This window comes from Pongo pygmaeus, chromosome 8 (assembly GCF_028885625.2).
Source record: "Pongo pygmaeus isolate AG05252 chromosome 8, NHGRI_mPonPyg2-v2.0_pri, whole genome shotgun sequence".
Taxonomy (NCBI): domain Eukaryota; kingdom Metazoa; phylum Chordata; class Mammalia; order Primates; family Hominidae; genus Pongo; species Pongo pygmaeus.
This window is the reverse complement of record NC_072381.2, coordinates 5117976-5144646: the sequence shown is the minus strand read 5'-3', so window position 1 is coordinate 5144646 and position 26671 is coordinate 5117976. Positions and strand designations below refer to the sequence as shown.

At 41.6% G+C, this 26671-nt stretch overlaps 1 protein-coding gene across 1 annotated transcript in view; it reads right to left on the bottom strand.

Annotated features, from left to right (window-relative positions):
* The window catches only part of LOC129006873 (aldo-keto reductase family 1 member C3), a 49290-nt gene extending 40660 nt beyond the window's left edge, over window positions 1-8630 (bottom strand). The window contains exon 1 of the mRNA XM_054437096.2: window positions 8516-8630. Coding sequence (XP_054293071.1) covers window positions 8516-8599 — 84 coding nt within the window. The 5' untranslated portion in view covers window positions 8600-8630. The remainder of the gene's footprint in view (window positions 1-8515) is intronic.
* Window positions 8631-26671: the final 18041 nt, after the last annotated feature.

Below are 26671 nucleotides of genomic sequence, written 5' to 3'. Positions count from 1 at the left end.
TATATTCTTTTAGCTATATGCCCAATAATGGGATTGCTGTGTTGAATAGTAATTTTGTTTTAAGTTCTTTGAGAAATCACCACACTGCTTTCTACAATGGTTGAACTAATACACCAGCAGTGTATAAGTGTTCTCTTTTTGTTAGAACCTTAGAAGCACCTGTTATTTTTTGACTTTTTAGTAATAGGCATTCTGACTGGTATGAGATGGTTTCTTATTGTGGTTTTGATTTACATTTCTCTAATGATCAGTGATGTTGAGCATTTTTTTCATATGCTTGTTTGCCACAAGTACGTCTTCTTTTAAAAAGCATCTGTTCATGTATTTTCCCCACTTTTTAATTTTTTTTTTGCTTGTTATTTTGTTTAGCTTTCTTGTAGATTCTGGATATTGGACCTTCATCAGATGCATAGTATAATAATAGGCATTCTGACTGGTATGAGGTGGTATCTCATTGTGGTTTTGATTTACATTCCTCTAATGATCAGTGATGTTGAGCATTTTTTTCATATGCTTGTTTGCCACAAGTATGTCTTCTTTTAAAAAGCATCTCTTCATGTATTTTCCCCACTTTTTAATGGGGTTGTTTTTCTTTTTGCTTGTAATTTTGTTTAAGTTTCTGGTAGATTCTGGATATTGGACCTTCATCAGATGCAGAGCATGTAGACATTTTCTTCCATTCTTTAGGTTGTCTGTTTATTCTGTTGATAGTGTCTTTTGTTGTGTAGAAGCTGTTTAGTTTATTATGTCCCACTTGTCTTTTCTGTTTTTCTTCCAATTGCTGTTGGTGCCTTCATCATGAAATCTTTGACAGGGTCTATTTCAGAACGGTATTTCCTAGGTTATCTTTAAGGGTTTTTCATAGTTTTAGGTTTAAAACTTAAGGTTTTAGTATATTTTGAGTTGATTTTGTAATACGGTGTAAGGAAGGCTTTCCAGTTTCAATCTTCTACACATGGCTAGCTAGTTATCACAGCATCACTCATTGAATGATTGCAGGTGTGCAGCATTATTTCTGGGACTTCTCTACTGTTCCCTTGGTCCATGGGCCTGCTTTTGTACTAGTACCCTCGTGGATGACTTTGAGGAATTCAATACTTCAGTGGAGAAAATAATTGCAGATGTAGTGGAAATAGTAAGAGAACTATAGTTAAAATTGGAGCCTGAATATTACTGAATGGTTGCAATCTCATGATATAATTTTACCAAATGAGAAGCTACTTTTATGGATGAACAAAGAATGTGGTTTGGTGAAATAGATTCCACTTCTGATGAAGATGCTGTAAACATTCTTGAAATGACAGCAAAGGATTTAGAATATGACATAAACGTAGTTGACAAGGCAATGACATTGAGAGAATTTTCTCTTCATGCTTTCATGTCCCCACAGTGATGGAGCTGCCTCACAGAGCCTTTCTCAGAAGATAGCCCAGGCATTACACAACACATGACTGTCATTTTTGACAGGTAAAGAGTTACTTGTGCCTTTTTCTTTTCCTTTATTATTTTTTCTTTTTCCTGAGACAGAGACTACCTCTGTCCTCCAGGGTGGATTGCAGTGGCATGGTCTTGGCTCACTGCAACCTCTGCCTCCAGGGCTTATGAGTAGCTGGGGTTACAGGCTTGCACCACTACACCTGGCTTAATTTTGTGTTTTTAGTAGAGATGGGGTTCCACCATGTTGGCCTCAAACTCCTGGCCTCAAGTGATCTGCCTGCCTCAGCCTCCCAAAGTGCTGGGATAACAGTCATGAACCACTGCTCCCGGCTACTTGTGCCATTTTCAATGTTTCCCACTCTCTATAGCTTTTTGTCCTTCATATTTACCTTTACTACCGTTTTGTAAGGTTATGTGACTTTTTAAAAATGACATTGGTATTCCTTTCTCATTTCCTGTGGAGTATATTCTAACACAGTTATTATCTGTGATTGCTGTGGGGATGACATACAATAAAATTACAGCAATTTACTTTGAATCAATGCCAATGTAACTTAAATTTTATATAAAAACTCTCCCTTTCCCCAGGTATTTACTCCACTTCACATTGTTTTGTCACTAATTACAGCTTTCTACATTGTGTACATATTAACTTAGAATTATACTTATTTGTATACATTCATATTTTAAATCTTAAAGAAAAATAGAGTACAATTCCAAAATTTCAAAAATACATGTTTTCATATTTTGCCACGTATTCACATTGACTAGGACATCTTTATAGGTCTAAATGGCTGTTAGTTACTATCTATTTCCTTTCCTTCATCCTGAATTATTCACTTCAGCATTTCTTGTAGAGAAAAAAATAATGAATCAGGGATTGGAGGTCCCTATACAATTTTGTAACATTCCCAAGTGTTCCGGAAGACCAAGTGTTGAGCTTTGAGAAATTACAAGTTTTTTTTTCTTTTTTCTTTTTTTCTTTTTTACTAAGAGTTTTGTGGAAATAGAGGGCTAAGTAAAGAACTGGCTGGAATAAGCCTATAGCAGATTTAGTATTTACAAATGACTGCCCTAATGATTATTTCACATCTGGAAAGACATTTTATGCACACTAAAGAAATTTGACATTTAAAATTTTTCTTAGGAGTTACACACTTGACCTTTAAGTTTTGAGAAAATGTCACTCTTTTCTTGGTAATTACATCAATCAACCTTATGAGATGTGAAATAATTATTAGTTAAAATAATAAACTTCAGGTGGAACAGGATGGCAGTGGTTTACATGGTTTGCTTGAGACATGCTAAGGGTGAATGTCCATTAGACACTAACACGGAGATGTAGAGCACACATTGTTATGTTCTGTCCTGGAGTTTGGAAGGAAAAGCTCAGCTACAAATATTTTTGGAGTGTTTCTCAACCTAGAGGTAGTATTTAAAGCCAGAGATCATCAAGGGAATGAGTGTAGACAGAAAACAGTCCAAGAAATTGGCCTAGGGCACTCCAAAGTTTATAGCCTCCCTCAATTTTAAGGAATACATAGTTTAAGGAAAGACTGTGGGCTGCAAAACGTGCTGGGAGACCTGGCTTGAGAAAGCCTCTTTGATGGGGTTAAGGTGGCCGCCAGAGTAAGAACAGTTGAGAGTGAAAATGTTAGTGTGCCCAGGTCAAAAACCACTGTCCTCAAAATACTTTCACCAGGGTATCCCAAGTTCTCAAAAGAGTTTTCTGAAATGAAAATTTATGTCCCCATGATTAGCTGATTTACTTCGTACCCCTAAAAACTATGTAAAAGAATTACATGTCTTTGTAAGAGTTGTTCCTAACATTTACTAAAGTTTGAAAACATTGTGCAATTTTGCGGACACTGTTTCCAAAAGATTTTTGGGATTTTGGAGAGTTTGCTTTATTAGATGTATTATTCACCATTTTGACCTTAATTTGAGAGTAATATATAATGGCTTTAAGACATTTTGTCTTTCATACTTATAAGCATGCCTTATTTTATGTATGAAACATTTAAAAAGATCAAGTATAATAAATAGTATATTTCTGGAATCTAAGAATATTTTCTAAAGATGGGTTGGTAGTTAGGGGAATCTGATCAGTCAATGGTGTCTTCAATGTCCTGTCCTACCACAGCTTAATAGGGTCAATACTGTAACTGGGCAACAGAGGTCCAGGCCTGACTCTCAGCTCTGGGGTTTCTTGAAGGATTGTGGAGAGCTTCCTTTTATGCACAGCATATAATTATCCCAAAATGGTGCCAATGTGTTTTTCCAAGCATACATGTACTCAACTCCCTCTTTCTAAACCTCTTCCATATCTGACCTCTAATCATTTCTCCTGGGTGTGTGCTCTCCCTCCTCACTGAACACCCCTCCCATAGGGATGCCTCATTCCTAGGCTCTGGGAGCTCTGATCCCTGCACTGCTGGAGGAAGCCCATGGATTCCTGGTCATCCTGTCAATAGCCTTCACCCTCCAGACTCCATGCTGTGTGTGTTCTTGTTCCTCAAGTAGCTAAAGATGCACTGATATATACCTGTCACCAGTTCCTTCTTCAGAAGCTGGGAATCATCCATGCCCACCTCAAAAATGTCTATAAAATGGTTGTCATCATCTCCCACTGAGAGGTGATAACGTGCTGGCAGCCCTCGCAGTCCTCGCTCACTCTCGGCACCTCCTCGGCCTTGGTGCCCACTCTGGCCACACTTGAGGAGCCCTCCAGCCTGCCGCTGCACTGTGGGATCCCCTTTCTGGGCTGGCCAAGGCCAGAGCCGGCTCCCTCAGCTTGCAGGGAGGTGTGGAAGGAGAGGCTCGGGCAGGAACCCGGGCTGCACACTGCGCTTGTGGGCCAGCGTGAGTTACGGGTGGGCATGGGCTCAGCGGGCCCCACACTCCGAGCGGCCAGCCAGCCCGCAAGCCCTGGGCAGTGAGGGGCTTAGCACCTGGCCCAGCAGCTGCTGTGTTCAATTTCTCACTGGGCCTTAGCTGCCTCCCCACAGGGCAGGGCTTGGGACCTGCAGCCCACCATGCATGAGCCTCCCCACTGTCCGTGGGCTCCTGTGCGGCCGGAGCCTCCCCGACAAGCGCCGCCCCCTGCTCCACGGCACCCAGTCCCATCGACCATCCAAGGGCTAAGGAGTGCTGACGCGCAGCACAGGACTGGCAGGCAGCTCCACCTGCAGCCCCGGTGTAGGATCCACTGGGTGAAGCCAGCTGGGCTCCTGAGTCTGGTGGGGACTTGGAGAACCTTTATGTCTAGCTAAGGGACTGTAAATACACCAAATGGCACTCTGTATCTAGCTGAAGGTTTGTAAACATACCAATCAGCACCCCGTGTCTAGCTCAGGGTTTGTGAATGCACCAGTCAACACTCTGTATCTAGCCACTCTAGTGGGGACTTGGAGAACCTTTGTGTCTAGCTCAGGGATTGTAAATGCACCAATCAGCTCCATCAAAACGGACCAATCAGCTCTCTGTAAAACAGACCACTAGGCTCTCTGTAAAATGGACCAATCAGCAGGATGTAGGTGGGGCCAGATAAGAGAATAAAAGCGGGCTGTGCAAGCCAGCAGTGGCAACTCACTGGGGTCCCCTTCCACCCTGTGGAAGCTTTGTTCTTTCGCTCTTTGCAATAATTCTTGCTACTGCTCACTCTCTGGGTCCACACTGCCTTTATGAGCTGTAACACCATGAAGGTCTGCAGCTTCACTCCTGCAGCCAGCAAGACCAAGAACCCACTGGGAGGAACGAACTCCAGACGTGCCATCTTAAGAGCTGTAACACTCACCGCGAAGGTTTGCAGCTTCACTCCTGAGTCAACGAGACCATGCACCCACCAGAAGGAAGAAACTCCGAACACATCCAAACATCAGAAGGAACAAACTCCGGACATGCTGCCTTTAAGAACTGTAACACTCACCACGAGGGTCTGCAGCTTCATTCTTGAAGTCAGTGACACCAAGAACCCACCAATTCCAGACACACCACCCCCTGATCCTAACTTACAAGCACATCACCCTTTTTGAGCTAATGAGTCAGAAAGAAAGAAAACATACAATAATGGAGACCAAAGTAGGTAAAGAATCTTTAGAAGACAGCACTCAATTTTTTCAAGGAAAACAAATTTATTATCTTTCCCTTATGGCCTATGAATTTATATTCGGCTAACTGAAGTCTCTAAGCAGGGTAGATTTAGCCAAAGGCGGTATGTCCAATAACTAGCATAAAGATGTCCTCTGCGTCACCATCTACACACAGGGCCTCTGGTAGAACTCTACGCAAAGTCCTCCATGTTAATATTTGTCTGAAAATGGATAATCAGGGTGGCCAGCAAGACTGAAGAAGAAAGGATAATGCATGATAAGAACTGCAATGATTCCATTATTGGGCGGGGGTAGCACAGTGATTTCTAGGAAGCTGCCATTAGTGTGGATGTTAAGAAGTTCATTTTCTGATTGCTGGAGTGTCTGCATTTTTTACTTTGATGAACACGACTTTATAGTATCTGTATTATCAAAATAATAAATTACTCAATTCTACTCCCCTGCCTGAAACTTAATACATAAAACACAAATTCCACCGGGCCCAGTGGCTCACGCCTGTAATCCCAGCACTTTGGGAGGCTGAGGTAGGTGGTTGTATCACCTGAAGTCAGGAGTTTGAGACCAGCCTGACCAACATGGTGAAACCTCGTCTCTACTAAAAAATACAAAAATTATCCGGGTATGGTGGTGGGCACCTGTAATCGCAGCTATTTGGGAGGCCGAGGCAGGAGAATCATTTGAATGCAGGAGGAGGAGGTTGCAGTTAGCTGAGACCATGCCATTGCACCCCAGCCTGGGCAACAAGAGTGAAACTCTGTCTCAAAACAAACAAACAAACAAACAAAACACACACACAGTCAAATCTTCAAAAATATTCCTGTACATCTGCCTACAGAGCAAAGAATCATTCTGACCTTTTCTATTTCAAATTCCCAATGAAAGTAGGAACTCTTTCTGCCCTACTTTGAAGAAGAAGGGGCAAGTTATACGCTCATCACTAACAAATAATTTTGAGTGTGAATGGCTACTGGTAGCAATTAGGCTTCTTTTATCACTTTATTTATTACCTACTGCCTGCCTACCATATGAAACATATTTGGTAAGTTTCAGAAATGTAAACTGTTGTATATGATACAGGGTCCAATATCCAGGAATATGCAATGCATTAAAAATGTATATGTAGAAATAGCACAAAAAATAAAGGGAAAAACAAATGCCTGCTTATCCTTAAATATTTCATTGGTGGTAAGAATTACAAATGCTTGCTATTCTTCCTTTCATTTAATAATTTCCTTTTTATGTTTTATTTTCCTCTATATTAATAAAATATCAACAATGGTATCTACCAGTTTTTGAGTTCTTACAATGTGCCATTGTGGTTATGTTTTTCACACATTATCTCATCATCTCTATTACTTGTTAAAATCTCCACTGCCAGCAGTTACATAACTTCTGTTTTCCCTCATTACATGAGTTACTGTCTATGACTACTAAAACCTTCAAAGCATGAAGAAATAGTAAATGCCTTTTGTTGGCTATAGATTATCTCCAACAAAGGGGCTTTTGCATCCACACTCTTTCTTTAATTTTAAAATTTCATTATTCTCAGAATTGAGATCTCCATATTGCAGAAAATTAAATCCAAGTGCTCCTATTCACTCTGCTAAGGCAGCCTTTCTGGAAGCAAATACAGTGTTTGGGTCATGTGCAAACATCCAAAGAGAAAAAAGAAATGAGTAAAGACACCGAATTGACAGGATTTAGTGAGCAATTCCATATGGAGAAGGTGGGAATTGGCACCTGGACCACAAGGTTGATGGAAATGTTTCTGATCTAATAAGGAGCTGAGCAGGTTTGGGAGAATGTGATATAAGCACAGATTTGGAAACATCCAATACGGCCACATGGGCAGTATCCACAGCATGTCCACTAGATAGTAGTAAGAACACCAGGCCTACATGGAAGGTGCAGATTTGGCAATGATGTTGGCTCCTCTGGAAAGTTCCATGGAGTCAGGAGAGCAGAGGCACAGGTTAACCCACACTGACCTCAACCTGTAGTTACAGATATAGTCCTAAATACTTTTAATAAAGTGAAATTAACACAGGGACAAAGGTACATGGAAGGAATTATAGAAGGAATACAGTGCAAACTCCTATGAGTCCTCTCCCAGTGATGTTGCACAGAACACACTGATAGAGAGAAAAGTGAGACTCAAATTTCATGTATCTAGTCCCTAATCACAAACATAGTAGTCTCAGGACAGTCTTGGAATACAAGTTTTCTTCCAGTGTAGAAATAGTTTAGTCTAGAAAATAAAGTCTCCATTTTGCCCATGTTTGTGTCAGAGGACCCCCTCTTACCATTTTGTTACAAATCTGATGCATATGAACAAAGACCAATAATTTAAACTTACCTTGTTAGGTTCTAGTTGTTTTTTTTTTCTTAAAATGAGGATATTTTATATCCTCTGGTAATTTTCTCAGAGGTGAGAGTAGTACATGGGAAATTCTCTTTAGTCCAGGTCCAGTATTACCATGTGGTGCTCAAGGCCGCATATCAGAACAGTGATACTCTCCCAACATATTTCAGGCACCCCATCTCCACTAAGTTTTGCCATAAAAATTCTTCTGTATTATGTCTTCTTAGAAGAAGAAAAGATTTCTTCAATATAGAAGGAAACAGAGAAACCACTTCTATTGCCATCAATTTCCAAGAGAGGAATAGGCAGGCAGTGTTTTTCACTGCTGAGTTTCATGGATTCTGACAAGCTATGAAATAAACATAAATAGAAGAAGAAAAAAACTGTGCCCCAAATAAACAGTAGATGACCATGCAACCAGACTTCAATGCACAACAAAGGTTGACCTTTTCTCTTTGTACATAGAGTACGGCTTTAACCTAGGGAAACTTAGGTTGGAGTCATGCAGAGTAACACACGAACACAAACCTGACAACCCAGGTCAGCTCCCACTTATTCTGGCTTTGCTCTTTCCAACTCTCTGCACTAAAAACATTATTATTACCTCTGGAGGTGCATAGGTGCCAAATCCCAGGACAAGCATGAAGTGACTATCATTTAGCTTCAAACACTGATGTTTTGAATCCATCACTGTCACTCAGCTGGCTAGCAAATGTTTCTTTCTTCCCTCACAGGTTATAAAATCAATGGAGGCAATGCCCTCAGCACACTGCCTAATGGTTAACCAATAGCATGTAAAAGAAAGTATGCATGCCATCTTATGCTGGTTGTGAAGAAAACTGAATCCAGTTCAATTGTTTCTTCTCTAATAAAATTTTTTTTTTTTTGGTCAAATTTTATTATGTGAGGATAATTAAAATACATTAATTAAAATTAAAACATATTAATTAAAATATATTAATCAGTCACAATGGTCCAGTGCTAAGAAGTTAAATTCACATAAATTTTAAAGTTTTTTTTTTTCTTTTATTATTATTATTATTATTGTTATTATTATACTTTAGGTTTTATGGTACATGTGCGCAATGTGCAGGTAAGTTACATATGTATACATGTGCCATGCTGGTGCGCTGCACCCACCAAGTCGTCATCTAGCATTAGGTATATCTCCCAATGCTATCCCTCCCCCCTCCCCCCACCCCACAACAGTCCCCAGAGTGTGATGTTCTCCTTCCTGTGTCCATGTGTTCTCATTGTTCAATTCCCACCTATGAGTGAGAATATGCGGTGTTTGGTTTTTTGTTCTTGCGATAGTTTACTGAGAATGATGATTTCCAATTTCATCCATGTCCCTACAAAGGACGTGAACTCATCATTTTTTATGGCTGCATAGTATTCCATGGTGTATATGTGCCACATTTTCTTAATCCAGTCTATCATTGTTGGACATTTCGGTTGGTTCCAAGTCTTTGCTATTGTGAATAATGCCGCAATAAACATACATGTGCATGTGTCTTTATAGCAGCATGATATATAGTCCTTTGGGTATATACCCAGTAATGGGATGGCTGGGTCGAATGGAATTTCTGGTTCTAGATCCCTGAGGAATCGCCACACTGACTTCCACAAGGGTTGAACTAGTTTACAGTCCCACCAACAGTGTAAAAGTGTTCCTATTTCTCCACATCCTCTCCAGCACCGGTTGTTTCCTGACTTTTTAATGATTGCCATTCTAACTGGTGTGAGATGGTATCTCATTGTGGTTTTGATTTGCATTTCTCTGATGGCCAGTGATAGTGAGCATTTTTTCATGTGTTTTTTGGCTGCATAAATGTCTTCTTTTGAGAAGTGTCTGTTCATGTCCTTCGCCCACTTTTTGATGGGGTTGTTTGTTTTTTTCTTGTAAATTTGTTGGAGTTCATTGTAGATTCTGGATATTAGCCCTTTGTCAGATGAGTGGGTTGCGAAAATTTTCTCCCATTTTGTAGGTGGCCTGTTCACTCTGATGGTAGTTTCTTTTGCTGTGTAGAAGCTCTTGAGTTTAATTAGATCCCATTTGTCAATTTTGGCTTTTGTTGCCATTGCTTTTGGTGTTTTAGACATGAAGTCCTTGCCCATGCCTATGTCCTGAATGGTAATGCCTAGGTTTTCTTCTAGGGTTTTTATGGTTTTAGGTCTAACATTTAGGTCTTTAATCCATCTTGAATTGATTTTTGTATAAGGTGTAAGGAAGGGATCCAGTTTCAGCTTTCTACATATGGCTAGCCAGTTTTCCCAGCACCATTTATTAAATAGGGAATCCTTTCCCCATTTCTTGTTTTTGTCAGGTTTGTCAAAGATCAGATACTTGTAGATATGTGGCATTATTTCTGATGGCTCTGTTCTGTTCCATTGATCTATATCTCTGCTTTGGTACCAGTACCATGCTGTTTTGGTTACTGTAGCCTTGTAGTATAGTTTGAAGTCAGGTAGTGTGATGCCTCCAGCTTTGTTCTTTTGGCTTAGGATCGACTTGGCGATGCGGGCTCTTTTTTGGTTCCATATGACCTTTAAAGTAGTTTTTTCCAATTCTGTGAAGAAAGTCATTGGTAGCTTGATGGGGATGGCATTGAATCTGTAAATTACCTTGGGAAGGATGGCCATTTTCATGATTTTGATTCTTCCTACCCATGAGCATGGAATGTTCTTCCATTTGTTTGTATCCTCTTTTATTTCCTTGAGCAGTGGTTTGTAGTTCTCCTTGAAGAGGTCTTTCACATCCCTTGTAAGTTGGATTCCTAGGTATTTTATTCTCTTTGAAGCAATTGTGAATGGGAGTTCACTCATGATTTGGCTCTCTGTTTGTCTGTTATTGATGTATAAGAATGCTTGTGATTTTTGCACATTGATTTTGTATCCTGAGACTTTGCTGAAGTTGCTTATCAGCTTAAGGAGATTTTGGGCTGAGACAATGGGGTTTTCTAGATATACTATCATGTCATCTGCAAACAGGGACAATTTGACTTCCTCTTTTCCTAATTGAATACCCTTGATTTCCTTCTCCTGCCTAATTGCCCTGGCCAGAACTTCCAACACTCTGTTGAATAGAAGTGGTGAGAGAGGGCATCCCTGTCTTGTGCCAGTTTTCAAAGGGAATGCTTCCAGTTTTTGCCCATTCAGTATGATATTAGCTGTGGGTTTGTCATAAATAGCTCTTATTATTTTGAGATACGTCCCATCAATTCCTAATTTATTGAGAGTTTTTAGCATGAAGGGTTGTTGAATTTTGTCAAAGGCCTTTTCTGCATCTATTGAGATAATCATGTGGTTTTTGTCTTTCGTTCTGTTTATATGCTGGATTACATTTATTGATTTGCATATATTGAACCAGCCTTGCATCCCAGGGATGAAGCCCACTTGATCATGGTGGATAAGCTTTTTGATGTGCTGCTGGATTCTGTTTGCCAGCATTTTATTGAGGATTTTTGCATCAATGTTCATCAAGGATATTGGTCTAAAATTCTCTTTTTTTGTTGTGTCTCTGCCAGGCTTTGGTATGAGGATGATGCTGGCCTCATAAAATGAGTTAGGGAGGATTCCCTCTGTTTCTATTGATTGGAATAGTTTCAGAAGGAATGGTACCAGCTCCTCCTTGTACCTCTGGTAGAATTCGGCTGTGAATCCATCTGGACCTGGACTTTTTTTGGTTGGTAAGCTATTGATTATTGCCACAATTTCAGCTCCTGTTATTGGTCTATTCAGAGATTCAACTTCTTCCTGGTTTAGTCTTGGGAGGGTGTATGTGTTGAGGAATTTATCCATTTCTTCTAGATTTTCTAGTTTATTTGCATAGAGGTGTTTGTAATATTCTCTGATGGTAGTTTGTATTTCTGTGGGATCGGTGGTGATATCCCCTTTATCATTTTTTATTGCATCTATTTGATTCTTCTTTTTTTCTTTATTAATCTTGCTAGCAGTCTATCAATTTTGTTGATCCTTTCAAAAAACCAGCTCCTGGATTCATTTATTTTTTGAAGGGTTTTTTGTGTCTCTATTTCCTTCAGTTCTGCTCTGATTTTAGTTATTTCTTGCCTTCTGCTAGCTTTTGAATGTGTTTGCTCTTGCTTTTCTAGTTCTTTTAATTGTGATGATAGGGTGTCAATTTTGGATCTTTCCTGCTTTCTCTTGTGGGCATTTAGTGCTATAAATTTCCCTCTACACACTGCTTTGAATGCATCCCAGAGATTCTGGTATGTTGTGTCTTGGTTCTCGTTGGTTTCAAAGAACATCTTTATTTCTGCCTTCATTTCGTTATGTACCCAGTAGTCATTCAGGAGCAGGTTGTTCAGTTTCCATGTAGTTGAGCGGTTTTGAGTGAGATTCTTAATCCTGAGTTCTAGCTTGATTGCACTGTGATCTGAGAGACAGTTTGTTACAATTTGTGTTCTTTTACATTTATTGAGAGCTTTACTTCCAAGTATATGGTCAATTTTGGAATAGGTGTGGTGTGGTGCTGAAAAAAATGTATATTCTGTTGATTTGGGGTGGAGAGTTCTGTAGATGTCTATTAGGTCTGCTTGGTGCAGAGCTGAGTTCAATTCCTGGGTATCCTTGTTGACTTTCTGTCTCGTTGATCTGTCTAGTGTTGATAGTGGGGTGTTAAAGTCTCCCATTATTAATGTGTGGGAGTCTAAGTCTCTTTGTAGGTCACTCAGGACTTGCTTTATGAATCTGGGTGCTCCTGTATTGGGTGCATATATATTTAGGATAGTTAGCTCTTCTTGTTGAATTAATCCCTTTACCATTATGTAATGGCCTTCTTTGTCTCTTGATCTTTGTTGGTTTAAAGTCTGTTTTATCCGAGACTAGGATTGCAACCCCTGCCTTTTTTTGTTTTCCATTTGCTTGGTAGATCTTCCTCCATCCTTTTATTTTGAGCCTATGTGTGTCTCTGCACGTGAGATGGGTTTCCTGAATACAGCACACTGATGGGTCTTGAGTCTTTATCCAGTTTGCCAGTCTGTGTCTTTTAATTGGAGCATTTAGTCCATTTACATTTAAAGTTAATATTGTTATGTGTGAATTTGATCCTGTCATTATGATGTTAGCTGGATATTTTGCTCGTTAGTTGATGCAGTCTCTTCCTAGTCTCGATGTTCTTTACATTTCGGTATGATTTTGCAGTGGCTGGTACCGGTTGTGCCTTTCCATGTTTAGCACTTCCTTCAGGAGCTCTTTTAGGGCAGGCCTGGTGTGACAAAATCTCTCAGCATTTGCTTGTCTGTAAAGTATTTTATTTCTCCTTCACTTATGAAGCTTAGTTTGGCAGGATATGAAATTCTGGGTTGAAAATTCTTTTAAGAATGTTGAATATTGGCCCCCACTCTCTTCTGGCTTGTAGGGTTTCTGCCAAGAGATCCGCTGTTAGTCTGATGGGCTTCCCTTTGATGGTAACCCGACCTTTCTCTCTGGCTGACCTTAACATTTTTTCCTTCATTTCAACTTTGGTGAATCTGACAATTACGTGTCTTGGAGTTGCTCTTCTCAAGGAGTATCTTTGTGGCGTTCTCTGTATTTCCTGAATCTGAATGTTGGCCTGCCTTGCTAGATTGGGGAAGTTCTCCTGGATAATATCCTGCAGAGTGTTTTCCAACTTGTTTCCATTCTCCCCATCACTTTCAGGTACACCAATCAGACGTAGATTTGGTCTTTTCACATAGTCCCACATTTCTTGGAGGCTTTGCTCGTTTCTTTTCATTCTTTTTTCTCTAAACTTCCCTTCTTGCTTCATTTCATTCATTTCATCTTCCAGGGCTGATACCCTTTCTTCCATTTGATCTCATCGGCTCCTGAGGCTTCTGCATTCTTCACGTAGTTCTCGAGCCTTGGTTTTCAGCTCCATCAGCTCCTTTAAGCACTTCTCTGTATTGGTTATTCTAGTTATACATTCTTCTAAATTTTTTTCAAAGTTTTCAACTTCTTTGCCTTTGGTTTGAATATCCTCCCGTAGCTCGGAGTAATTTGATCGTCTGAAGCCTTCTTCTCTCAGCTCGTCAAAGTCATTCTCCGTCCAGCTTTGTTCCGTTGCTGGTGAGGAACTGCGTTCCTTTGGAGGAGGAGAGGTACTCTGGTTTTTAGAGTTTCCAGTTTTTCTGCTCTGTTTTTTCCCCATCTTTGTGGTTTTATCTACTTTTGGTCTTTGATGATGGTGATGTACAGATGGGTTTTTGGTGTGGATGTCCTTTCTGTTAGTTTTCCTTCTAACAGACAGAACCCTCAGCTGCAGGTCTGTTGGAGTACCTGGCCGGCCGTGTGAGGTGTCAGTCTTCCCCTGCTGGGGGGTGCCTCCAAGTTAGGCTGCTCGGGGGTCAGGGGTCAGGGACCCACTTGAGGAGGCAGTCAGCCCATTCTCAGATCTCCAGCTGCTTGCTGGGAGAACCACTGCTCTCCTCACAGCTGTCAGACAGGGACATTTAAGTCTGCAGAGGTTACTGCTGTCTTTTTGTTTGTCTGTGTCCTGCCCCCAGAGGTGGAGCCTACAGAGGCAGGCAGGCCTCCTTGAGCTGTGGTGGGCTCCACCCAGTTCAAGCTTCCAGGCTGCTTTGTTTACCTAAGCGAGCCTGGGCAATGGCGGGCGCCCCTCCCCCAGCCTCGCTGCCGACTTGCTGTTTGATCTCAGACTGCTGTGCTAGCAATCAGCGAGACTCCGTGGGTGTAGGACCCTCTGAGCCAGGTGCGGGCTATACTCTCCTGGGGCACCGTTTCCTAAGCCTGTCAGAAAAGCACAGTGTTCAGGTGGGAGTGGCCCGATTTTCCAGGTGCCGTCTGTCACCCCTGGAAGGGGAACTCCCTGACCCCTTGCGCTTCCCGAGTGAGGCAATGCCTCGCCCCTGCTTCGGCTGGCGCACGGTGCGCTCACCCACTGACCTGCGCCCACTGTCTGGCACTCCCTAGTGAGATGAACACGGTACCTCAGATGGAAATGCAGAAATCACCCGTCTTCTGCGTCTCTCGCGCTGGGAGCTGTAGACCGGAGCTGTTCCTATTCGGCCATCTTGGCTCCCATAAAATTCTTAAGTAAAGCATTTTACAAATAAACTCATTCTTTTATCTCTGAAGTAGTTTTGCTTTTCAGAATCTCTATATATTACAAAAATTATTCAATTACTCAAAGATATTTCAGAACAAATTATGACTGTATGTGTGGCTATAACAACCTCCAGCTACAAATGTTTTTTGTTTTGTTTGTGCCATGATGATGTCATTTATTGTGAATCATTTGAAATAACTAACCAACTTTCATCTTTCTTTCTCTTACACACACAATCTTAAAAAATGACTACAAGTTCTTTAAAAAGATTACCCTCAATAAAAAATTAAAGTTAAAACCCCCCAAAAATGGTGTTTTTGCTTTTTTCCTCAGCAAATTTATTGTTTCTTTCTTTTTTGCACTGTAAGAATATTCATTGCTGATGAAGGTACAGTACTGATAAAGATATAATCCTAAATAGGGTGCAAATGAAAAAGAAAATCTGATTATTGGAGTATTGATTATTAACAGCCTTTGGACTTTGGACATCATTTGCAATATGCAAACAGTGCCTTTTTTTCTTCTAGCCAGTTTTAATAGAGGCTATTGTAAAGTGCTCTTGCTAACATTATTCATAAAGAAAAACTAGAAATTACTTGTTTCTGCCTTTAGAGGGCAGATTAAAACATGATTGTTGTTTGCATCATGCATGACCAATATCTTTGAGTTATTTTGCAATGCCCTGATTGCTTCCATTTGCTTTCTGATGAAACAAACAAAAAAAAGAGAAATAGGTAACTTATTATATATTGACATAATGTAATATTATAAAGTCATGAAAATTTTCACAAAATGGTTTCAGCAAGATAGTGGATTAAAAAGCTAACAGTTGACACATGGAAACCTCAAGAAACTGTCTAAAATTGACTAAAGTATATGTATTTATTTACGCAGTGTCTCAGTAGAGAGATTCAGGGTGACTATATGTGGGCAAAGGATTACCCAGGTGCCAAGGCAAGAGATTGAAGGCACAAATTGTTTCAGTATAATATAGAAAATAGCGAGAATAAGAACAGTTATAATAAAAATTAGATATAGAGATGATCATGGACATTATCAATCATTACTATAAACATTATTAATCATTAGCTTTTAATATTACTCTTTGTTGTATTACTAATATAACCAAGGAATAACTGGTGGGCATAGGGTCAGGTGCTGAAGGGACATTGTGGGAAGTGACCTAGAAGGCAAGAGGTGAGCCTTCTGTCACACCTGCATAAGGGCAGCTTGAGGGCTCGTTGGTCAAGCTGTAATGCCAGTGCCTGGGAAGGCACCTGTTACTTAGCAGGCCATGAAACAGAGTCTCCTTTCCTTGGAGGAGTCAGGGAACACTCTGCTCCACCAGCTTCTTGTGTATCCAGCCCTGCCTGCAGTCATCCAGAGGCATAAACCTCTTGCTGTGGTGCTGTGCTTCAATGGTCACGCTCCTTGTCCACTTTCATGTTCCTCCTGTAGTCCTAGTTCCTCTTTGAAGTTTGTAGAAGATAGTGGTAGAAGAAATAGTGAAAGTCTTAAAGTCTTTGATCTTTCTTAAAAGTGCATAGAAGAAAACACTGATGTATTCTGCCTTCCCTCTCTGCTTCAGCTACCTAAAAGAGAAGGGCCCCCTTTCCCATGATCACATGACTTGCCTGACCTTATCAATCACTTGGAGGACTCACCCTCCTTACCCTGCCATTTTGTCTTGTATGCAATAAATATCAGCTCGCCCAGCCATTCGGGGCCACTACCAGTCTCCGCATCTTGGTGGTAGTGGTACCCTGGGCCCAGCTGTTTTCTCTTTATCTCTTTTGTCTTGTGTCTTTATTTCTTACAATCTCTCATCTCCGCACATGGGGAGAACACCTGCAAAGCCCCGTAGGGCTGGACCCTACATCTGGCGCTCCAACGTGGGTTTCTCCCTCGCTGTGTGAAGTTGCGCTTTGAGTGCGGGACTCAGCAGAGGACTTTCAAAGACAGATTCCTGAGGATTGTCGTCATTAAGCTTGGTGGTAAGCTTGGGCACTCAGAGTATCTCAGGGACACCATAGGACAAGCCAGTACAAAGTACTTGGCCTATTTAAACTTCATAAAAACCCTTCTTAAAGAAGGAGGAATTTCAGTTTCCTCTGACAAGCTAATTGAACTCTTTGAGGTCGTTGATCTCATTTGCCCTTGGTTTCCAATGAGGGAACTCTAGAACTTAAAGATTGAGATGAGGTGGGCCAACAGTTTAAAATCGCTCATAGAGGGGGACATGTTATCCCACCAGCCATTTGCACAGTTTGGTCCTCGGTTCGCTCCATCTTAGAATCCTTGCAGCCATAGGAGGAGGGAATGGAGGGTACTCTACCTTTACTCTCCTCCGAAGAGGTTGAGGAAATCCTCAGTGCTCTCTCTCCAGAGGGCACCACACAACTTGAAGCCATCATTTTAGAAACAGACCTCCATTCTGATATTCCTTTGGCACCACTGAATACACCACAGCCTACCGCACCCCCAGTATCGCTTTATGAGGACCTTTTGAAGGATCTCCTTCCCCTAGATCCAAAAAATCCCTCTGAAATGTACTATCAGCAGCCGTTGTGGCAGGAACCTCCTGTACTGTCTCAGCCCTGCTGTAGGGCTCTCAACCATCCATCTGTTCAGCCCGGTTATGAGGCTGTCAACTCTATCCCTGTTTGGCCCAGTAATGAGGCCCTCAACGCTATCTCTTCACTCAATTCTGCCTTTCCTCTTATGTATCAGGTGCCACAGAAGCCTAACCTGCAGTCCATGCACCAGCCTGGAGTTCAGGTCTTGCAGTCCATGCACCAGCCTGGAGCTCAGGCCCTGCAGTCAATGCAACAGCCTGGAGTTCAGGCCCCTGAAAGACCTGCAAAGCAGGCAACTGTGCGTCAGCCTTGCTTGAAGGCTCTCAACTTCTCCTCTATTCAAAACCCCAATTTCTTTTCTGCTTCTGGTCCAGTCGTAACTGCTGTTGCTACCCATAAGCAATAGGTTACATACATTCCTAATAATGACACCCCTCTTATGAGGGCCATTTCTCAGGCAAGGGAATATGGGGATCCTGAGGCATGGCAGTTTCCTGTTATTCTACAATCTCCTATACCTGCTGCCCCTGCTGTGGCTGCATTGGATCAGCCACTGCCTGCTGACCAAGTTCAGCAGGCAGCTGATCCCACTGCCTCTCCAGACCCGCAGCTCAGTGATCAGGCTCCTCAGCCAGTGCAACAAGGGCCTGATGTCACAGCAGAGCCAGTTCCTGGCATACCTTCCATTCAGGCTGTGGTGCAACCTGATCCTTCACACCCTGATCAGGTCCACTTACAACCTGCTACTTGGGAAAGTTTTTCTTTCAAATTCCTTAAAGATTTCAAAGAGTTGGTTAAACAATATGGTACCAATTCCCCTTTCATCCGTTCCACATGAAAATCCTTAGCAGAAGATAAACGCTTGGTGCCTTATGACTAGGAAATTCTAGCAAAATCTGTTATCTAAATCACAATATTTACAATTTAGGACATGGTGGGTTGATGCTGTCCAAGATCGAGTCCACCTTAATCAGGGCTCTAATCCTGTTAATGTTACAGCTGACCAGTTACTGGGAATGGGGCAGTGGGCTGCAATTAGAAACCAAACTATACTGAATGATGAAGTCATTGAGCAACTCTGAAAATGCTGCCTGGATGCTTGGGATAAGATTCAGGATGATGGCACTAGATGTCCCTAGTTTACAGCCATTAGACAAATGCAAAATGAACCATACCCTGACTTCATTGCCCATCTTCAGGACGTGGCAGAAAAATCTATTCCTGATCTAAATGGCCAACATTTGGTTGTGGAACTCATGGCTTATGAACAAGCAAATCCAGACTGTCAGGCTGCTATTTGCTCTGTAAAAGGTAAAATCCCACCAGGAGGTGATTTAATCACATCCTATATTAAAGCATGTCAGAGTGTTGGAGGAACTTTACATACTGCTATGGTCATGGCTCAGGCTATGGCCAGCATTAGAATGCTTGGACAATTTCCTGGTAATTATTTTTACTGCTGCCAATCCAGACATACCAGGAAAAAATGTCCTTGGCGTTCAGACCACCACCCTGTACAACACCAATCCCAAAGGGCTGTATAACTGCGAGCCCCACCATCCACACCATGCCCAAGATGCCATAAGGGCAATCACTGGACAGCTCACTGCCACTCGAAATTTGACATTAATGGCAACCATTTACAGCCACTTCAAAACCAGGGAAACGGTAAGAGGGGCCAGCCCCAGGCCCCTCCAAACAATGAGGCATTCCCCAACTCCCAGCCTTGGCCTTGCAGCCAGATGAGGGCATCCCCAGCCCAATCAATTGATCCAACCACTCAGTTTCCACTTCAACCATTCATGCCACAAGCATAGATGTCACAACCCCAACAAGGATCTCAGTTCAATGCTTGTCCCCCGCCACCACAGGATCTGCAGCAGTAGATCTCTGCTGTATTAGAGACATTTCCCTTTTGCCTGGAGAGCCACCAATAGCTGTTCCCACAGGTGTTTTTGGGCCCTTGCCACCTAGCTCTGTTGGTTTATTGCTCAGTCACTCAAGCTTAAATTTAAAAGGTGTTCAGGTACATACTGGTGTAATTGACTCTGATTACTCTGGGGAAATACACATTATTGTTAGTTCTGCAGTTCCTTGCCAAGCTTCAGCAGGAGATTGAATTGCTGAACTACTTCTTCTGCCATACATTCCACTCAGATCCAGTTATAAAAGAACTGGAAGTTTTAAGAGTACAGATAATCAGGGTAAAGTGGCTTACTGGGCTAATAAAATTTCTGACACCCGACCTGTTTGTTCTGTGCATATACACAGAAAGAAATTCATGGGCATGATTGACATGGGTGATGTTTCCATTATTGCTTTACACCAATGGCCTCATCACTGGCCCAAATAACTCACATCCACCGGGTTGGTGGGAGTTGGTCAGGCCACTGAGGTTTATGAAAGTTCCACTATTTTACATTGTACTGGCCCAGAGGGACAGACTGGTACTATTCACCCTCTACACCTATTCCAGTTAATCTCTGGGGAAGAGATCTTTTACAACAATGGGGTGCACAAATTTCATTTCTGCATGCTGCCAACAGTGAGCAAAGTAAAAACATTATGACAAAAATGAGATATGTTCCAGACCGGTCTGGGAAAATTGGCTCAAGGTATTACTGCGCCTATTCAACCTTTCTATAAATTTGACTCCAAAGGGCTTGGTTATTCTTTTTAGAAGCAGTCACTGTCAAGCCTTCAGATCCCATCCCTTTAACCTGGAAAACTCAGTAGCCAGTTTGGGTGGATCAGTGGCCGCTCCCAAAAAATAAGCTGGAGCCTCTCCATAATTTAGTCCTGGAACGGTTAGAATTGGGACACATTGAGGAATCTTTCTCTCCATGGAATTCACTTGTCTTTGTTATCCAAAAGAAATCTGGAAAACAGAGAATTCTCACTGATCTCAGGGCAGTTAATGCTGTACTTCAACCTCTGGGGACATTACAACCTGGCTTGCCCTCCCCTTCTATGCTCCCTGAGTATTGGCCTCTAATCATCACAGATCTTAAAGATTGCTTTTTTAACATTCCACTGGCCTCTCAGGACTTTGAAAAGTTTGCTTTTATGGTCCCTTCCCTCAACAATATCACTCAGGCTACACACCACTATTGGAAAGTCCTACCACAAGGCATGCTTAATAGTCCCACTATTTGTCAGTATTTTGTGGGGCATGTGCTTCAACCTGTCAGGGATCAGTTTCCCCAATGTTACATCACTCACTACATGGACGATATCCTCTGCACAGCCCCCAACACACCATTTTGATTTCCTGCTTTTCTGTGATTCAACAGGCCATTTCAGAGGCAGGTTTGACTATTACACCAGAAAAAATTCAAACTTCCTCTCATTTTCAATATTTGGGCATGCAGTTGGAAGACAAGGTGATTAAACCACAAAAAGTTCAGCTTAGGAGAGATGCCTTAAAAACTTTAAATGACTTTCAAAAGTTACTTGGGGATATTATTTGGATTTGCCCTTCTTTGGGCATCCCTACATATGCTATGTCTAACCTTTTTGCCACATTATGTGGGGATCCAGATTTACACAGCAAAAGGTTTCTTACAGAAACCTCAGACTCAGAGAGGCTGAGTCTGAGTTATGGTTGATTGAAGAAACAGTTCAATGGTCTCAGGTCACTAGATTCAATCCCAAATTTCCTTTTACTATTTTAATTTTTCCCACTGAACACTCTCCAACAGGGATCATCACTCAGGAACATGATACAATTGAATGGCGTTTTCTTCCCCATAGCTCTCTAAGGACACTTACTGTTTACCTTGACTAAATTTCTACCCTTATCAGGCAAGCCCATTCCCATCTTTTACAACTTTTGGGACAGGAATCTCAAAAAACTATTGTTCCCTTAAACCGTCAACAAGTCTGACAAGCGTTTACAAATTGTGTTACTTGGCAAGTAAATTTGGCCGGTTTCCCTGGTATAATTGACAATCATTACCCTAATGTAACATTGTTCCAGTTCCTGAAACTCACTTCCTGGATTTTACCTAATATTACTAGAAGTACTCCATTAACTGGAGCTGTTACTGTTTTTACTGATGCTTCCTCTAATGGCCGTGCTGTATACACAGGACCTATTTCTGTACAGCGAGCTGAACTTATCACTGTTATGACTGTCCTTGAGGATTTTCCTGAGTCTGTCAACATTGTTTCTGATTCTGCATACCTCGTGCATGTTCCCAGCAACATAGAAATTGTGTTAGTTAAATTTTTGCCTGATGAAAGTTTACTTCCACTTTTTCAAAAGTCTCAGACAATTCTCAGAGCACACTCTGCCCCCTTTTACATTACTCATATTTGAGCCCATACATCACTTCCAGGACCTCTTTCAGCTGTAAATGCCAGAGCTGACGCTTTAGTCACATCCGTTTTTATGGACATGCAAAATTTTCATGCCCTAACTCATGCCAATGCTGCAGGACTCAGAAGCAAGTTCCCTCCCACATGGAAACAGGCAAAAACCATAGTATGGCACTGTCCCTCTGGCCAAGTGTTAATTCTACAGCCACTTCCTTCTGGAGCTAATCCCACAGCCACTTCCTTCCGGAGCTAACCCTACAGCCACTTCCTTCCAGAGCTAACCCTACAGCCACTTCCTTCCGGAGCTAACCCTACAGCCACTTCCTTCCAGAGTTACTCCTACAACCACTTCCTTCCGGAGTTAATCCTAGAGGCTTTTCCCCCAACACACTCTGGCAAATGGACGTGACCCACTTTCCAGCTTTTGGGAGACTTCCTTTCGTACATGTAACAGTTGACACCTTTTCTCATTTCATCTGGGCTACATGCCAAACAGGAGAAAGTACTGCTCATGTTAAACGACATATGCTTTCTTGTTTCTCAGTTATGAGCTGCCCTGCTAAGCTTAAAACTGATAATGGTCCCAGCTAGACCAGCATTGCCTTTAAAAAGTTCACTCAAGCATGGGGCATTACTCACACTACTGGAATTCCCTATAATTCTCAAGGACAGGCTCTGGTGGAATGAGCTAATACATCTCTCAAGGACCAGCTTCGCAAGCAAGATAACAAAAAGAAAGGGGATGTCAGTGCTCCCCATGCTCAGATAAATTTAGCTCTCTTCACATTAAAATTTTTAAATTTGGCTAAGAACCAACCTTTCACGGCAGCAGAACACTTTACTGGTAATAAATTTGACCCACAAAAAGGCAAGCGAGTATGGTGGAAGGACACAAAAACTAATAAATGGGAATTAGGCACTGTAATAACATGGGGTAGGGGTTTTGCTTGTGTCTCCTCAGGAAAGGACCAACAACCTGTTTAGGTTCTCTCCCATTAGCTGAAATTGTACCATGACTCCAGCCCTGAAGAACCATCAGAAACAAAAGGTGAAGAGCCACCAGAAATCGAAACGCAAGGCTCGTCACCTGACTAATACAATTTATATCTCAACTTCGCCTCACAGCCTCACCCTGTAACTCCCAATGCTGAAATTCCACCCTGCTGATGTGGGGTCAGATAAAAGTAATGTCCGAAGAGGTTGAGAGACACCTACAGGACAAAGGGTTTCCAAAAACTATGGGTAATATTATCTTGGCTGCCTTTATGCCTTTATGGTAGTTACTGCAGTGTTAAGTATCCCCGGGGCTGCAGCAACTCAAAATTACACCTACTGGGCATATGTCCCGTTTCCCTTCTTATTCGATCTGTTTCATGGATGGATTCCTCAGCGGAAGTTTATACTAATGACAGTGCATTCATGCCAGTCCCTAATGATGACAGATTTCTGGCTTAACCAGACAAAGAAGGAATGCTTTTTAATGTGTCCATTGGATATAAATTTCCACCACTGTGTGTAGGATTTGCACCTGGTTGTTTGGCATTCTCTAATCAAAATTGGATGTGGACTGTACTGGCCTCCAGTAATGATTCTTATCAGGTGCATAATGTTTTCTGTAGTAATTCTTTTTCAGGTTCTGACCGTTAACATAAATTCATTTGAAGAACAGAGAATTCCTGTCACAGTAAAGCATAATAAAACACAAGGATTGCCAGACTGTTTAAAAGACCCTATAAAGGGACCTTTAATAATTCAAAAAATTCTATGGAGTGATTGCAATGCCCCAAAAGTAGTAGTGCTACAGAGTCCAATCACAAGTGTTGTCATTGACTGGGCCCCAAAAGGGTATTATTGGCGAGATTGCTCTGGCCAAAATACCCAATGTTCTGAGTTTAACTATTTAATAGATTATGAAGAGAAAGGCTGGAAGTCCTACAAAAAGAGGGAATGGATGTCTCCTTACCCATTCAAATGGTTGGACAAGGTCATCGTTCCTCCTAGACCAAAAATGATTCATCCTATAGTTACCCCGGAACATCCTGAATTGTGGAGGTTAGCTGCAGCCATGTCCGGAATCAGATTATGGAATGTAGCTTATCAAAAAATTCTTACAAATACCAAAACAAACATGTATAAGATCTCTTTAATGTCTGAGTGGGTGGTACCCATTAGGAGCTATGTTAAACCACCATATATGTTATTGGTTGGAAACATAATTATCACCCCTGATAGTCAAACTATTGAATGCAATAATTGCAAATTGTTTACGTGCACTGATGCTACATTTGATCCAAAAACAAGTGTTCTCCTGGTCACGGCCAGGGAAGGGGTATGGATATCAGTTTCTTTACACCACCTCTGGGAATCTTCTCCTTCTGTTCATGTAGTCAATGAAGTCCTTAAAGGGATCCTTAAAAGAACTAGGAGATTCATTTTTACTCTCATTGCCGTGATTGCAGGTTTAATTGCTGTTACTACAACAGCGGCTACTGCTGGAGTAGCCATTCATAACTTGGTCCACACCACTCATTATGTGGAAACATGCCAAAAAAATTCCACCAGACTTTGGAATTCTCAGGCTCAGACTGATCAAAAACTGGCCAATCAAATTAATGATCTCCGCCAAAGTGTCATCTGGTTGGGAGACAGGATGACGAATTTAGAACACTGAATGCAACTACAGTGTGATTGGGATACTTCTGATTATTGCATAACACCTTCTGCTTACAAGGAAGATCAACATAGTTGGGAAAAAGTCCAAAGGCATCTAAAAGCCTGGGACGATAATTTAACCCTAGACATTTCAACACTGAAGGAGCACATTTTTGAGGCTTCCCAGGCTCACTTAACTACCATTCCTTGTTCTGACATATTTGAAAGAATTACAAAAGGACTATCTGATCCAAATCCTTTCAAGTGGATCAAACCCATTGGAGGTTCACTTTTGTTATCAGCATTACTAATATTGGTGTGTTTATGTTGTTTGCTTTTAGTCTGCAGGCGTCTCCACGGAGTCCAGTGAAAAACTCGAAGCCAGCGACAAGCAATGATGGCAATGACAATCCTAATCAATAAAAAGGGGGGAGATGTGGGTGAAGGATTACCCAGGTGCTGAGGCAAGAGACTGAGGCACAAACTGTTTCAATATAAGAAAATAGTTAGAGTAACAATAGTTATAATACAAATTAGATATAGAGATGATCATGGATATTATCAATCATTAGTGTAAACATTAATCATTAGCTTTTAATGTTACTCTTTGTTGTAGTACTAATATAACCAAGGAATAACCAGCGGGTATAGGGTCAGGTGCTGAAGGGACATTGTGAGAAGTATAGTCATGGGTTGAATAACAGCATTAACAGCCCTTAAATCTGTTAACATTCTCCATTTCCCTGATTTTTTTCTTAATGACAAATACAGGAGAATTCCAAGGGAAGAAAGTAGGCTCTGTATGTCCCTTTTGCAATTGTTCCTGCACCAGTTCTTTTAAAGCCTCCAGGTTTTCCTGTTTCAGTGGCCATTGCTCCACCCAAACCGGTTTGGCAGTTAGCCAAACAAGAGGAATGGGAGTTGGAGGTTCAACAACGGCTGCTCCTAAAAATGACACCCCAATCCAATCCGATCTGTTTGCCCTTGTAATTATAAAGGTTCTGATTGGCCTTTTTAATCTTTTCCTAGTCCTTTTCCCAGGCGATATCCTGTATTTTTCATTTGTCTACTATTATTACTATATTGATCTGTAGGAATAGATATTTCAGCATTCCATTGTTGCAGTAAGTCTCTACCCCATAAATTGACAGGAATAGGTGTAATGATAGGCTGAATTGTCCCCTCCTGACCTTCCAGCCCTTGACATGATAAAATCAAGGAACTTTGAAAAACTTCTGAGGCAGCTCCTACTCCAGCAATACCAATGGATGCATTTTGCTTAGGCCAGTGCCTGGGCCATTGATTTATAACACTAATAGAGACATAAGCTCCAATATCTACTAGTCCTTCAAAATATTTTCCCTGAATAGTTACTGTGCAAATAGGTCTTTTTTCAGACACTTGATTAACCCAATATACAGCCTTTCCTGCTGGATTAGTATTACCAAAGCCGCCTGTTCTTTTCACTGTGCTGCTTCCTAGTTCTATGTAAGGTAACAGCAACAACTGAGCAATTCTTTCTCCTGGGGAGGCAGACCATGGAGGAACTAATAACTAATTGAATTTCCCTGGTATAATCAGAGACAATTATTTCCACATGCACAGTGACGCCTTTTAAATTTAGACTAGACCTTCCAAGTAATAGACTGACTGTTTCTGAGGGTAAGGGTCCCCTAACTCCCATGGGGACCTTCTTTGGTGGCTCCCCAGGAAGGAGATGGGAATTGTGCTGTAGAGGTCTGCAGCAGCACTGCCTGCTGAGGTGGGGGATAATTGCTATACATTTGTAAGGGCACTGGCTGTGCTGGGTATGCCTCAGTTTGTTGAGGGGCTCAAGGAGGGGCCCCTCTTCCTGTTTCCTGAAAGAGATTGTCCATCTTTGCTAAATTTAGAATGACACTGACTTGCCCAGTGATTGCCTTACACCGGGGACGTATGCTGGGACTTTTCTGTTGATTGATGGTAGTAGTTTTTGCCTTTTGATTTCCTTTTCTACATTCCTTTCTTGTGTGTCTGAATTGCCCACAATTAAAGCAAGAGCCTGAGAAATGGGGCATATTCTTTCCTACTCTTAATCCAGCCATAGCCTGAGCTAAAAGATTAGCCTTATGTAAGTTATCTCCAATGCCGTCACAAGCCTTAA